The sequence below is a fragment of the Rattus norvegicus genome, chromosome 15 (assembly GCF_036323735.1).
Source record: "Rattus norvegicus strain BN/NHsdMcwi chromosome 15, GRCr8, whole genome shotgun sequence".
In the NCBI taxonomy this organism is placed as follows: Eukaryota; Metazoa; Chordata; class Mammalia; order Rodentia; family Muridae; genus Rattus; species Rattus norvegicus.
In genome coordinates this window covers 27,462,481-27,476,507 of record NC_086033.1, presented here as the reverse complement: position 1 = coordinate 27,476,507, position 14,027 = coordinate 27,462,481, and the positions used below count along the sequence as shown (strand labels likewise).

Here is a 14,027-nt window from a genome sequence, read left to right as displayed (position 1 = left end):
ACCAGACTACACAGGTTCACAGCGCTCAGCAGTTAGTGCCATAAGCAGGGTTAGTTTGAATTCCACCATGCATATGATGTCCTACTTTTGCTGGTTTGTTAGTCGGCAGCTTCTTTCTAAGAAAGAATACCTTCAACTAAAAGAGCGGCCTATGCAGTATTGTAAATGAATGCACATTTAAAAGATGTTTCATCAAACACAGATTCTTTACTTTGTAAACCTCTTATTAGGGTTATAGAGTTCTGCTTCTTACATGCAAAACTGGTAACCAAGTCAGGTAAAGAAATACTTATAGAGAGAGAGTTCTGGATGATATCTTTCCCCTCTAGTTCAATGTGCTAAGACTGAGACAGAAGCAGAATTTGTTTCTGTCAAGGGCAGGGAGGGCAGGGAGGGCAGGGAGGGCAAAGATAGGACCTCACTAGGTAACCCTGGCTAACTTCAAACTCAGAGATCCAGCCTGCCACTGGCCTCCCAGGTTCTAGGAGTAGAGGAGAGCGCCACCACACCCAGTCTGTTTTTTGAGACAAAGTCTACTATGTAAGTTCAGATTGGCCTTTAACTCAAAAATCTTCCTATAGCCACCTCCAAAGTACTAGGATTAAAGGCATGGGCCACCATGTTTTGGATGACCTTGAGCTCCTGATCTTCCTGCCTGGGGTCTGAACTCAGAGCTTTGTAGTGCTAAGCCATAACTCCAGGTCTATAAGCCTTCATCCTTGAATCACTGTGTATATTAATAATAGTAGGTTATTACACATTTTATTTTAAATCAGTATTTTCATTTCTCCTTCATTTGGGATTTAAACCCAATGCACTTTACCACTGAGCTGTAATCCTAAGCCTTTATTATCTCAGTGCTGTTTCCTCCTAGAACAAAGCTAAGCACTCTCCCAATAACATTTAGTCAAGTCTTCTGACAATTTTACTGACATTTCTTCTAATAACCCCTATGATCTGCTCCCATCACCCTTCCCTGTGCTTGTGATAAGCTGGTAATTTTGTTTACAGTTGAGTAAAAAGCAATTCTAAATTACAGTAAATTTGCTGGCTCTGCGACATAGTCTGGCCTCTGCTGAAGAAAGAAAAGGGAGGTGGAGGCATGAAGGACTATTGGTAAAGGTCAGGCACTACCAGAAGCCCAGCTTATGTGTCAAAAGCAGGCTTTGGGACTCATGTCCGGCAGATGAATCTTCAAGGCTTGGAGAAGAGGAAGGCTACTTCACAAATACCACAGAGTTTGGATTTCTAGAGGCCACCCAGGCCAAGAATACATCCCTAAGAGAGAAAGATATACACAAACTTATTATAACAAAACCATATCCAAACATTCCCTACTCTCAAAAGTATAACATCATCAGGTAGCCTAAAAGGTACATGTGGTGGGTGGTGTTCGTCCTTCTCGTAGAGGGCACACATGCGGTTTCTCGGATATAGTACTTTCCTTGGGATATATTTGGTAGAAGGGCAAAGTTTTCACTTACTACTCTTTACACTTAGCATTTACTCTGCTGCTTTCCCCTTAACCATCCCTCACCAATTTCTTTGACACTGGTAACTGAAATCAGGACCTTACCCATGCCAGGTGAGCAGTTGTCAGTTGAGCTAAATACTCATCTCTAAGCAGATGGGAGCATCTCTAATCAGATATCCACCCATCCACCTACCCACCTACCCAGCCACCCAGCCAGCCACCCACATATATCAAGTGGCTCTGCCTAGTAAGGTCATGCCCAGTACACACTCACGGGTACCATGCTCCCCACCAGTTTAGCTTCCCTAACTTGAGTTAGAAGGACGGTTAGACTCACCTGCAGTGCTTCACCACACACTCATTGCTGCAATATTCGTTGTCCCAGTCCTTACTGATAACAGGAGGGTTCTCGCAACCAGACCTCACACATCGAGGCTGAGGGGACAGTGTCACAGGGGATCCACTCACCAATTCAACATCCATCTGGGAAGGGGACTCCACCTTAGAACAGGGAGCATGACAAGAACGGATTAGAGTGCTACTACCTCGTCAGAACATCTGCTACACCCCTTGTAGAAGGAGTTTCTCATTTATAACCAGGCTTACAGCTCCAGGAAGCAGAATGAAGTCTTATGAATTTCGTTTTAAAATAACTTTATAAAGTGAAGCTGACACGCAGAGGCAGGAGAATCAGGTTCAAGTCTATCTTTGGCTACACAGTGAGTCCACATGTCCTGGCCCACATGGGACCCTATCTTAAAAAAAAACCAAACAAACAAAAAAATTAAAAACAAACAAAAGAAAAACCAAAATAAGACTTACCTCAGGAACTACATCTGCAATCATTTCACAGATTGTCTCAGGAGAGGTTGCCTCTACTGTGTGGGCCTCGGGGCTGCTGTTCATAGGCTGCTCAGGGCTGCTTTCTACAGTTGGAGGGAGCACTGTAGCCTGCATTTTCAGAGCGGGTGGAGGCACGATCTTGCTCTGCAGAGGAGGCGGCTGCTGCTGTAGGTTGATTCTAACTTTCTGAGGTGGAGGCTGCTGCATGGCCTGAAGGGGAGGAGGTTGCTGGAGAATGGTGACTTGCTGTTGAGTTGGGGGCTGAGGCATCTGTTGCAATGGAGGAGGCTGCAGGCGGGGTGGAGGCAGTTGCATAGAAGCAGCGGCAGCTGCTGCTGCCTGCAACACTGACCGAGTGACAATCTGGGCCTGCTGGCTTGGCTGAATAGTAGCTGTACTTGTTTGGCCCAGCTGGAGCCCACGGGAGGTAACCACTGTGGCTGGGATAACAGTAACCATTCCTCCTTGAGACATGGTAATAGAAGAAGGCAACATTTGTTTGGTAATAATCAATTTGGTGATATTGGGCTGACCTCCAGGCCCAGAAGATGCCTGGTTTGCCACGTAAGATGAAAGCGTGGAATTAACTACAATGCAAGGGGACAAAGCAGGGGACTCCGTTGAGGCTGGTGCTGGAGATGCTGGGTCAGCAGTAGTCACAGGAGGTGGTGAAGGAGTCTGTGACTGTGGCACAGGATCCAATTCCACTGTTTCCACAGTAGCCTAAAAAAAAAAAAAGATCAAAACAAAAAGGCAGCAAGTAATTTACTCTCCACTGTAGCGCACATTCATTCTCATCACAACATGAAAAATTATCATGGAAAAATATTTTAAGTAAACACTGGAAATAATGGATAAACTAAAAGTGATTGTGCGTGTGTGTGTATGAATGATTTACCTGTAACAATTAGAAAAAAAGTAATTGCCTTAAGGCATGTATTTATTGTAACCTTACCTGACACTCCTGGTTGTCTTTATAAGCAGCTAGTGCCTTGAGATACTCTTTCTTGGCAGCTTCAGTTTTCCGCTTGTACACCTACAGGAAAGAGTGTTTCAGATGAACCCCTGCTAAGTCTGGTAAGTGTATTGTCCATCAGGAACTCAGTTCAACCTCTCACGGAGGTGAACAGCTCCATGGTCATATAAAGTGTAAAACCATTTCCAATAATTTACTTAGCTCAACACTGCCCAACTCAGGAACGTTTCCCCTAGGACATGTGTAAGCTGTCGACGATGACCGCGAGAGTCCTTACCTCTTGTATGTCTCTTCTCACACCAAAGCTGAAGGCTGTTTTCCCTGTTACTGAATCTGGGCTATCTCTGTGACTTGTTTGATCATTAGAATGTTAGATGTCTATGAATTTGAGGCCAGCCTGGTCTACAAAGCCAATTCCAGGACAGCCAGGATCCCACAGAAGCCCTGTCTTAAAAAACAAAACGCCCCAAAGCCACACGAAAGGCTACAAGGAATAACAACACAGCAACTAACAGATGGACGGAAGTATCTGCCAGCTCTAGCCAGCCACACTCCATCGTCTGCTTAAAACAAAGTCAGCCTTCTGTTTAGATATTGAGGATTTGCTTTGACAGAAGATACAGGCACAGAGGGTAATGATAATTACAGCTATCTTCAGTTTACATGCCTTGATGATTCATACCCTCAACCCCCGTCAACACACATACTCCACAAGCTAGCCTCGAAACTCATGATCCTCTCTCTGCCTCTGCCTCTGCCTCTGCCTCCTAAGTGCTAGAACCACAGCAGTTTCTCTTTCCTAAAGGCTAAAGAGATGGTGTATATGTGTCTCAGTGTTGTTGACGCCAAATAGCTATTCGACCCTGCCCTCCCCTCCCAAGTACAACTGGGACTACATGCATATGCCACTATTACCAGTTGATTTTTTTAAAATTCTGTTTGAATCTAGGGAACACACACACACACACACACACACACACACACACACACACACACACACACAAGGACACAAGGGAAAACACACACACAGTTTTCAAGCTTACACTTGATGAGAATACCATTAATGAAACTATACCTGAAACTTTGAGGGACAGTTTCAACGTGTAACTTACCAAGAAATATCTTAACTTTACAAATAGAAAAAACACAAGGCTTTGGAAAGTTAGCCTAAAAACTGAACAGTTAAAGACAGAAGAGCAGAAGAGAAATCAGGCACTACTGGATGTTATGTGGAATTTCAAGTTAAGGGGACAAGGCTGCCCAACTGTACCATTTAGAAGCTCTATGACCTTAACTGGGCAGAGAACCTCAGAACCCCTCTTTATATCTTTTCCTTCCTTCCTTCCTTCCTTCCTTCCTTCTCTCTTTTTTTTTCTTCTTTTTGAGACAGGGTTTCTCTGTGTAGCCGTGGCTGTCCTGGAACTTACTCTGTAGAGCAGGCTAGTTCAAACTCAAAAGGTCTGCTTGCCTCTGCCTCCTGAGATTAAAAGCATGCATCACCATACCTGGCAGAATTCACCATTAGTAAAAGGAGAATTATTTTACAGCTTTGGAAAGATGCAGTATTTTCATAATGAAATTTTATTAGTTACTTATTCTGTGTGTACATGCGTATGCTCTTGGGTATGCATGTAGAGATTAGAGGACAAGGTAATTCTTCCCTTTCACCATGAAGAATATTGGGTTCAAGATCATCAGATGCCTTTACACAGTGGGTGCCAATTTGCAGTCCCACGTACAGTTGGGATTTTTAGGGTAGAGATTTAGCTCAGGAAGAGAACAGACACTTAGCATGTATAAAGCCTTGGGTTTGTTATCCAGCACAACAACAATAACCAAATTAAAATGATTTTTTTTCCTGAATCTTCTAAGATAAAATGTGTGAGCCAGGCAGTGGTGACTTACAACTTCAATCCCAGCACTCAGGAGGTAGAGGCAGGTGGACCTCTATTTTAAGCTAGCCTGCTCTACAGAGTGAATTCCAGGACAGCTAGGGCTATACAGAGAAACCCTGTATGGAAAACAAATGTGTTTATGCCATTAACAAAGAGCCCTCTGACAGGTAAAGATGTGTGGTAGTTTGAATCAAGAATGGCCCTCATGGGCTGGAGAGATGGCTCAATGGTTAAGAGCACTGACTGCTCTTCCAGAGGTCCTGAGTTCAATTCCCAGCAACCACGTGGTGGCTCACAACCATCTGTAATAAGATCCATGCTCTCTTCTAGTGTCCACTGAAGATAGCAACAGTGTACACACATAAATCTTAAAAATAAATTAATCTTAAAAAAAAATTGTCGTGTCCCCCCCCCCCCCCCCCCCCCCCGCCACTTGAATGCTCACTTAGCCACCAGAGACTTGCACTGCTTGAGTAAGACTGGGCAGTGTGGCCTGTTGGAGGGAGCATGTCACTGGAAGTGGGCACTGAGGTTCTAAAGGCCAAGCTGGGCCCACTGTCCCTGTTTCTGCTGACAGCAGATCAGGATGTAGAACTCTCAGCTACTTCTATGCTGCATGCTCCATGATGAGAATGGACTAAACCTCCGAAACCATAAGCAAGCCCCAATTAAATGCTTTCTTTTACACGAGTTTTCTCATGGGCCGAAGGGATAGCTCAGTGGTTGAGAGCACTAACTGTTCTTCCAGCGGTCCTGAGTTCAATTCCCAGCAACCACATGGTGGCTCACAACCATCTGTAAAGAGATCTGATGCCCTCTTCTGGTGTATCTGAAGACAGCTACAGTATACTTATATATAATAAATGAATAAATCTTAAAAAAAAAAACCAAAGTGGGCTGGAGAAATGGTTCAGAGGTTAAGAGCACTGGCTGCTCTTCCAGAGGTCCTGAGTTCAATTCCCAGCAACCACATGGTGGCTCACAACCATCTGTAATGGGATCCAATGCCCTCTTGTGGCTCCCAGGTGTACATGCAGATAGAGTACTCATACATAAAATGATTAAATAAAAAATAGTTGCTGTGATCATGATGTCTCCACACGAACAGAGTACTGAATAAGGTTCTGTCCACTTAAAGATGTTTACTACCCACAATTCACCTGTTTTTGCTCTTCTCCAAGACTGTCCCACATGGAAGCCACAATCTTGGAAACCTCCCCAAAGGTTGCATTTGGGTTCTGTCCCTTGATGGCTGCCTGAGTATCTCGGAAGAACAGTGCATACGCAGAGACTGGCTTTTGAGGTTCATTAGGGTCTTTCTTTTTTCTCTTCTTGGGAGCCTTTTGCTTTTTCCCTGTTTCCACTACCACTGTCTTCTGGGCAGGAAGTTGCTGTCGGAGAAAAATGGAGAGAATTAAAAGTCAGCAGAAGGGGCTGGGGATTTAGCTCAGTGGTAGAGCGCTTGCCTAGGAAGCGCAAGGCCCTGGGTTCGGTCCCCAGCTCCGAAAAAAAGAACCAAAAAAAAAAAAAAAAAAGTCAGCAGAAGGGAAGAACTGGGTCTGGAGACCTTTAAGAAAAGGGTTTGGGGGGCTGGAGAGATGGCTCAACGGTTAAGAGCACCCGACTGCTCTTCCAGAGGTCATGAGTTCAATTCCCAGCAACCACATGGTGGCTCACAACCATCTGTAAAGAGATCCGATGCCCTCTTCTGGTGTATCTGAAGACAGCTACAGTGTACTTATATATAATAAATAAATAAATCTTAAAAAAAAAAAAAAGGGTTTGATAGGAGCAAACTATGCTGGAGATGGCTCAGCAGTCGGGGGGTGGGGGTGAGCACACACAGCCGTGGCATCTAAGAGAAACGGAAGCCATGGTTCTGAACGTCCTACTTGAGGCTCACTAAGGACAGTGATTGAGATGGGAACCCAGAACCAAGGACAGATGACTGGCCTTTGCATGACAAGCATTTCCCTAGAGTAACAGAAATTACTTTGGCAGGGAAGGCCTCACCCTCCGGAAATCATCAACACCATCCTCATGAAGTGAATTGGTAGGTGAAGGAGTAGTTGAAAGACGATCCTCAGGTGACTGGGCGGGTGGCAAGATGGTGCCACCTCCTAAACTCAAACCAAGTTGAGAACTCAGTTCTGACTGATCAATAGTGGTCAACTGGCTGTGTCCCATTAAGCCAGATGTCATGTCTGTCATCGGTACATCAATTGTAACAGGTGGGTTGGCACTATACTGAGTTCCTATGGAATGGTCCAGGTCCTGAGAGAAGCAGAAGGACTAATTAAACGCTAAGTATTAAAATACAATGTCCCCTCCTTATAAATCCCTGGGCTTATGTAGACTCTCATCATTTAAATCCTACAGAACAGGAGATAATCTGTCTGCATAAAAAACATGTTAGGGGCCAGGCTTGGCGTTACCGGCCCTGAACTCCAACACTGGGAGATAAGAGCCAGATGGTGAAAGCTCTGAGTGTGAGGGGCTAAACCCACTTGTATTTCTGAAATAACAGTTCTTGAAGTTGTAATGCATGGGCAATGACAGCAGAGAAGCTGAAGTGGAGACAGATGTCTGTTATCAAACAATAAGATGGAGACGTGCTACTGACGAACTGCTGGATACCCTAAAAGTTTATATTAGAGTCTACAACTGCTATATTTGGTTCAGCCCATTTTTTAATAAATCACTCAATGCGACACTTACACATTAGAATTCCAGAATATGAAGGCTATTACGAAAAACAAAACCCTTTTAAAACTTAAATAATTTTCATTACAGAATATCCAACATTGGATATTTTACAATTTAAAATTATTTTTTTCAAGAAAATCGCAATCAGGTAAAATGAAGTCTTTGTCGTTCAGTCTTTAGCTATAACACTAGGAAAGAGGTACCACCCATGTTTAGCAGGCAATAGGGATTAACTTTTGTCTTCCTTAAACCACTCCTATGAGCTTGGGTGAGCTTACCCCTCTGTTACTTCTTACCATAGTCAAGCCCCCACTCAGGAGCCCCCCGCCCTGCTCCATCAGGCCATGGGTCATGCCCACAGGCATGTCCAATGTCTGGACCCCGTATTGAGCTGAGAAGCTGCCATCCTGGGAAGAGGAGGGGTCTGCCAGGTCATCAAAGTGGCCAACCACATCTGAAACAGCCAGTGAGGGATCAGAGTCCAAGGAGATAGGTGGGATTTCAAATTCCTCATCGCCCAAGCTTGGTGTATGGAATGTCTGCATGAAAAAATGGGGAAAGAATTAGTAGGAAGAGGAGAAATACATCACTTTGTAACAAGATTCCGTAGACCACGGTTTACAAATAAAGCTCTTTTTAACCTTCAGATCTGTGGCCATGTCATACACCTGAGAATCCAACACCATTCACAATGGTCATTTATTTCCTCTCTTCAGCCTTTGCTAGCTTTGTCTTAAATTACTTCTCCTATTCTAGTAAAGTCAGCACAAAGAAGGAAACCGTCTACGATGCTTAATATCCACTACCGATGCTAACAGACGCCAGTTATTTCACAATGGTTACAACTTTAGACCACAGAAATTCGCTGTTCACCAACCAATCACTTTGTTGTTCTAGGGTTCATTTAGAGCAAATCCTAAAAGATAAAGCCATGGAAAACTTACCTACTCTGAAATATTTGCACTGAAGAGTTTCTTAGGACCTTACCATTATTTCAGTGTTAGCAACACAATTCTTAGTACATGATAATAAAAAGAGGATGGATATGAGCTACAGAGTGAAGTGAGGCCAGCACGCCTCACTCAACACAGTAAGACCCTGTTTAAAAAACCAAAAGGTAAACAAGGAGGAAAGATTAGTGCACCTGGCTAAAGACTGGTCCCTTCCTAAGTCAGACTATAAAATCAATCCTTTCTAGGTTTTGGGTTTGTTCCACTCTACCCTCTTTTTCTCTCCTCTCTCTACCCGCTCCTTCCTTCCTTCCTTCCTTTCTTTCACTTATTTATTTATGTTTAGTTTTTGTTTTTTGAGACAAAGTTTCTCTGTATCTTTGTATCTCTTTGTTCTTTGAGACAAAGTCTCTGTAGATAGCCTTAGCTATCTCAGGACTCATTTTGTACACTAGGCTGTCCTCAAATTTACAGAGATCCTCCAGCCTCTGTCTCCCTAGTGCTGGGATTAAAAGCATGTCCCATGACACCCAGGTTCTTTTAAAGACCTTGTCTTAAATGACAAGCTTCTTGACTGCTGGAATTATAATTCGTGTCATTACACCCAACTTCACCCCTATTCTGAATGGGGTCACTATTCCCAGAACTAACAGCAAATATACTACGATATATTAGACAGTTTCCTTGTGGCACTAAAAAACGGAAACAGAAGCATTTGGAGCAATAAAATGTTTTAAGTAACAAGCAAGAGGCTTTGTAGAAAGAGCTGTGGCTCACCAAGCTCATGACCTTGAACAGGTTTTCCTTATCTATAAAAATAGAGCCTATGGTCTGAACAATGTTGCACACTGGTTTTAGCCTGCAAGAGACGGAGCCAGGGAGGTGACCATGAGTTTCCACCCAGACAGGGCTGTATAGTTTGTTTCAAGCCATCCTGTGAAAGACCCTATCTCAAGAAAACAAAACCAAGCTGAGTGTGGCAGCACATACCTTTAGTCCTAGCACTCCAGGGGCAATGCCCTTAGTCTAAATGTTCCTAGACTCTGGGCTTCTTTGAGGGAAAAGCCAGTTTGAGGATTACATTTATAAGAAAGATGCCAAGGAGCTAGTGAGATAGCTCACTGGGTAAGGTGCATGCCACTATGCCTACCAACGTGAGTTCAATCCCTGGTCCTTAATGGGAGAGGGAGGGAGAGAGATGATGGGGGCGGGGGAGAGAGAGAGAGAGAGAGAGAGAGAGAGAGAGAGAGAGAGAGAGAGAGCACGTGCGCGTGCGCTCACCTGCCCTCCACCCCTCATCCCCCTTCAGGACATGTGAACACATATGTAGTAAGTAAATAAAATAAAATGCTATTAAAAATAAAAATAAAGATGATTATTGGTTGAAGGAAGGCAGAAGAGATGACAACAGTTGAGAACGTTTGCTGCTCTAGAAAAGGACACAGACTCAGTTTCAGCACCCGCTCTGCTCACAACTATCTTTAACTCTAACTCCAGGAGATCAGATGCCTTCTGTCCTCTGCATGCACACTTAGACACACAAAGCATGAAAACTAGCATTCCTCCCCTCTCCTCATCCTACCTCCTGGTGCTTCTCTATCCTCCTCCCTTTGTCTGGAGGCTCAAACTCGGAATCTTCCCATTACTAAGCAAAAACCCTTAAACTGACCTATATCCCAGTTATCTATTATTTTAAAGAATAGTTTCTTAGAGCTTCGTGGTTTAGAGCATTTGCTGCTCTTCCAGAAGACCAAGAAATGGATTCCCAGCACCCACATGGTGGCTTACAATGTGTATAAATGCAGACCCAGAGGAATCTCTTGCCCTCTTCTGACCTCCACGGGCACCAGGCACATGGTGCACAGACATAGATGCAGGCACAACACCCATACACATAAAACCTCCCCAGCCCCTATAATTATGTATTTGATATAAGTTCTTTTTTTTTTTTTCTTTTTTCTTTTTTTCGGAGCTGGGGACCGAACCCAGGGCCTTGCGCTTCCTAGGTAAGCGCTCTACCACTGAGCTAAATCCCCAGCCCCTTGATATAAGTTCTTAACTGGAACACAGCCAATTTTTTTCTATTATTTTATGCTCCATAGGGGCATTTTCTTTCTGATAATATAAAAACAAAAACCAAACAAACTTGAAAAATGACTGTTCTTCAGAAAGAATTGCTTTAAAAGGATCATCTATTTTTTAACTTGTCTGTGATGGCTCAAAATAAGGCTGGAAACACAAAACCCATACATTCATTAGCATAGAGGTTAAAAGCCAGGCATGGCGGTATATATTTTAATCCCAGGACTCAGGAAGAGAGGCAAATGAAGGCCAGCCTAGTCACACAGCAAGTTTGCTGTCAGCCAAGTGAAACAATTCCCCCTAAACAAAACGAAAACAAAGTTTAAAAATTCACTGAGAGGCAGAAACAAGTAGGTGGACAAGTTGTAAGCAACAAGAACAGAGTCCAGGCCTAAAGGAGGCTACTGAAATGGAGCTTAAAACTCAGCTGCATGTCCTCTCTTCTCAACAGAAACGTCACAAGCCGTAACAAAACAAAACAAAGGGCAGGAACAAGCCTGGAAAATCCTTCCTTTTTCTGCCAGTGCTGGATCAAGGGTCCAGCACACAGTAGGCCAGTGCTTCTCTCCCTAGTCCCTGGATGTTAAAAGTGCCATCACTCACTTTCCTATTCCCTTCTCTGCCTTTATAAAAATAAATGATTTGTGCAACTTGTAAAAAAAAAAAAAAAAAGTGCCATCACTCATGGAGTTAGTCTTTGATCAACTTCAGACACAAGACTAGTAGGAAAAATTGGAAAGCTGTGTTCACTTTTTTTCCCTTTTCGGAGACATGGTCTCTCTATGTAATTCTGGAACTTAAAGAGATACACACATGCTTCTGCCTCCCGAATGCTGGGATTACAATTATGGATGTGTAACACTACACCCAGCCTTGTATTTACTTTTAAAATGTACTTTCCTATAAATAAGGACAGTGTGACTTACAGCACTCCAAACAATGAAATTAGACCATAGAAGACCTCTTGGAAGGAACTCGAAATAAAATCACCAAGTGCAAGACTCAGTTTCTTTTCTAACTTTGCCATTCATTTGTGCCATCCCTTTGTTTAGGAAAATATTCAATAATAATAAGTTGAAAAAATAAACCAGCAGCCAGGAGAGCACACCTTTAATCCCAGAAAAGAGTTCTGTTTTGAATGGGAAGAATTCTTTACTGGAAAGGCAGAAGCAGGAGGATTTCTTTGAGTTTGAGGTCAGCCTGGCCTATATAGTGAGTTTCAGGACAGCCAGAGCTATGTAAGACTGTCTTTTATAAAAAAAAAAAAAAAAAAAAAAAAAACAACAACAACAAAAACAACCCAAAAGCAAACTAGCAATTACTTACTGTCAATCATCTCTCAACCATAGGATAAACCTACACAAAGGCAATGGACAACTACTTTTGGTGCAAAAAAACATACAAATGAATTCACAGCACTTTGGGGGGGGTAGTATATAATCCTCAAAAGAAGGACCCTGGCTCAAGTTCTCAAAAAATGGGAAAATTTCATACACTGCACCTTTTTTTTTTTTTTTCCCCAGAGCTGGGGACCGAACCCAGGGCCTTGTGCTTGCTAGGCAAGCGCTCTACCACTGAGCTAAATCCCCAACCCCACACTGCACCTTTTATACACTTTCATACACTGCTTGCCCAAATAAGTGTTATTATGCTTATAGTAGGAGAATCTGTCAACCAAAAGTTTTTCAGAATATCTTAGAGAAGTGGCTCTCAACGTTCCTAATGCTGCATGGACCCTTTACCACAGTTCTTCATGCTGTGGTGACCCCCAACCATAAAATTATTGTCGTTGCTATTTCATAACCATAAGTTTGCTACTATTATGAATCATAAAGTAAGCATGTTTTCCCATGGTCTTAGGCGACCCTTGTTGAAGGCCTTAGAACCTCTGACAACCATTATTTTCTACTTTACACCATCTTTAAAAAGCAAAACAAAACAAACAAACCCTCTTATTATGGTCATTTGACAACTGTAATCCAAAGGGGGAAGTAATCAGTTTGTGAAGAGAAACAGGAAACTGGGAAACAAGTGCTCTCTACTCCTTTTATGTTCTCTAGCAGCTATCTCTTTCCCTCGGTCCTTCCATAGCAAAGCAAACAGAAGCCACGTCAGTTAAGGTTAACCACTTCGATCAGAGAAGACCTTTCAAATGAAAGAGACCAACATAGAGTTCAAGAATTAACAACTGTCCGAGGTTAATCCCTGCTAGATAAACTACTTTCTATATCTTGATTTCTTTACTGAAAAAAATTTTTTTTCTTGCTGTCTCCCAAGACTGTTAATTATTTCACCCCAACCAAAGAACAATTCCATTCGTTCTTTCTACTCGGAACAGAGAAACTCTTTAAGGAAATAGGCTGTTTTTTCAACATCCTGGTTTTCTGATGACAGCCGCTTTCCGTTCTTCCCCCGTCCACAGTCCTTAGAGGTGCTCGAAGCCTCGGACACTGTCCCCCTTCAGCTCCCGCCAGCCCCCGCGCTCACCTCACCGTCCACCCCAACCGCTGCCTAGGCCCTCCGGCGCCCCAGCATCAGCAGCTTTTGCTCACCTCGGCCCCTGACAGGAAAGGGTGCGAGGGCCCAGTGATCGTCAGGTAATTGTCATTTCCTCCGGGAAACTGTAAACCAAAAGAAAGCCGCGGGGATAAGTGAGCGGAGTAGGGGCGTGCTGAGACTCCAGTCCTCCCAGCACTCCCGAGCCCCCCTCGCTCCTCAGCATTCTCGCTTCTGCTTCCACCAGTCGGCCACGAACCCTCATTAACCCTCCAGACTTAGCCCCTACCTCCATCTTCACAACACCACCACCAGCGTCTCAGCGACTCCGCGTCCGCATCGCTCCCACCGCCCCCACTAAGTTCCGAGAGCGTCACTTCCTCAAGGAGTAGCGTCGCTCTCCGGTGATTGGACCGAGTCAAGGGACGCAACCAGTCGCTAGCCGAGCTGCCCGAAGGTCGCTGTCGCCCCCTGGAGCTTGGTGGGATAATGGCATGTAGAAGAGCATGGGGCGGCCCTAGAGGCGGTGTCCTGGATTCGGGATCCGGCGAAGATTTCTGGGGAGAGCAATAGAGACGCAGCTTGAGCTAGAAGGGCTGGAGTGG

General features: G+C 43.9%; 1 protein-coding gene across 1 annotated transcript; it reads right to left on the bottom strand.

Moving 5' to 3' along the window:
* Window positions 1-187: 187 nt before the first annotated feature.
* Window positions 188-13,773, bottom strand: Tox4 (TOX high mobility group box family member 4). Its single transcript, NM_173324.2, has 9 exons — window positions 13,712-13,773; window positions 13,479-13,547; window positions 8,191-8,433; window positions 7,202-7,462; window positions 6,349-6,579; window positions 3,273-3,353; window positions 2,297-3,040; window positions 1,812-1,975; window positions 188-1,278 (listed from the first exon to the last, which is right to left on the bottom strand). The coding sequence occupies exons 1-9, from the start codon at window positions 13,715-13,717 to the stop codon at window positions 1,218-1,220; spliced, it is 1,860 nt and encodes a 619-aa protein (NP_775446.2). The 5' UTR covers window positions 13,718-13,773; the 3' UTR covers window positions 188-1,217.
* Between the last annotated feature and the right edge of the window lie 254 nt (window positions 13,774-14,027).

Excerpts from the sequence above, each read along its gene's own strand:
- Tox4 (NM_173324.2), bottom strand. Across the intron at positions 3,041-3,272 it reads AAGACAACCAGGAGTGTCAG|GCTACTGTGGAAACAGTGGA; the intron begins GTAAGGTTACAA and ends TTTTTTTTTTAG. Across the intron at positions 1,279-1,811 it reads TGTGTGGTGAAGCACTGCAG|GGATGTATTCTTGGCCTGGG; the intron begins GTGAGTCTAACC and ends TTTCTCTCTTAG.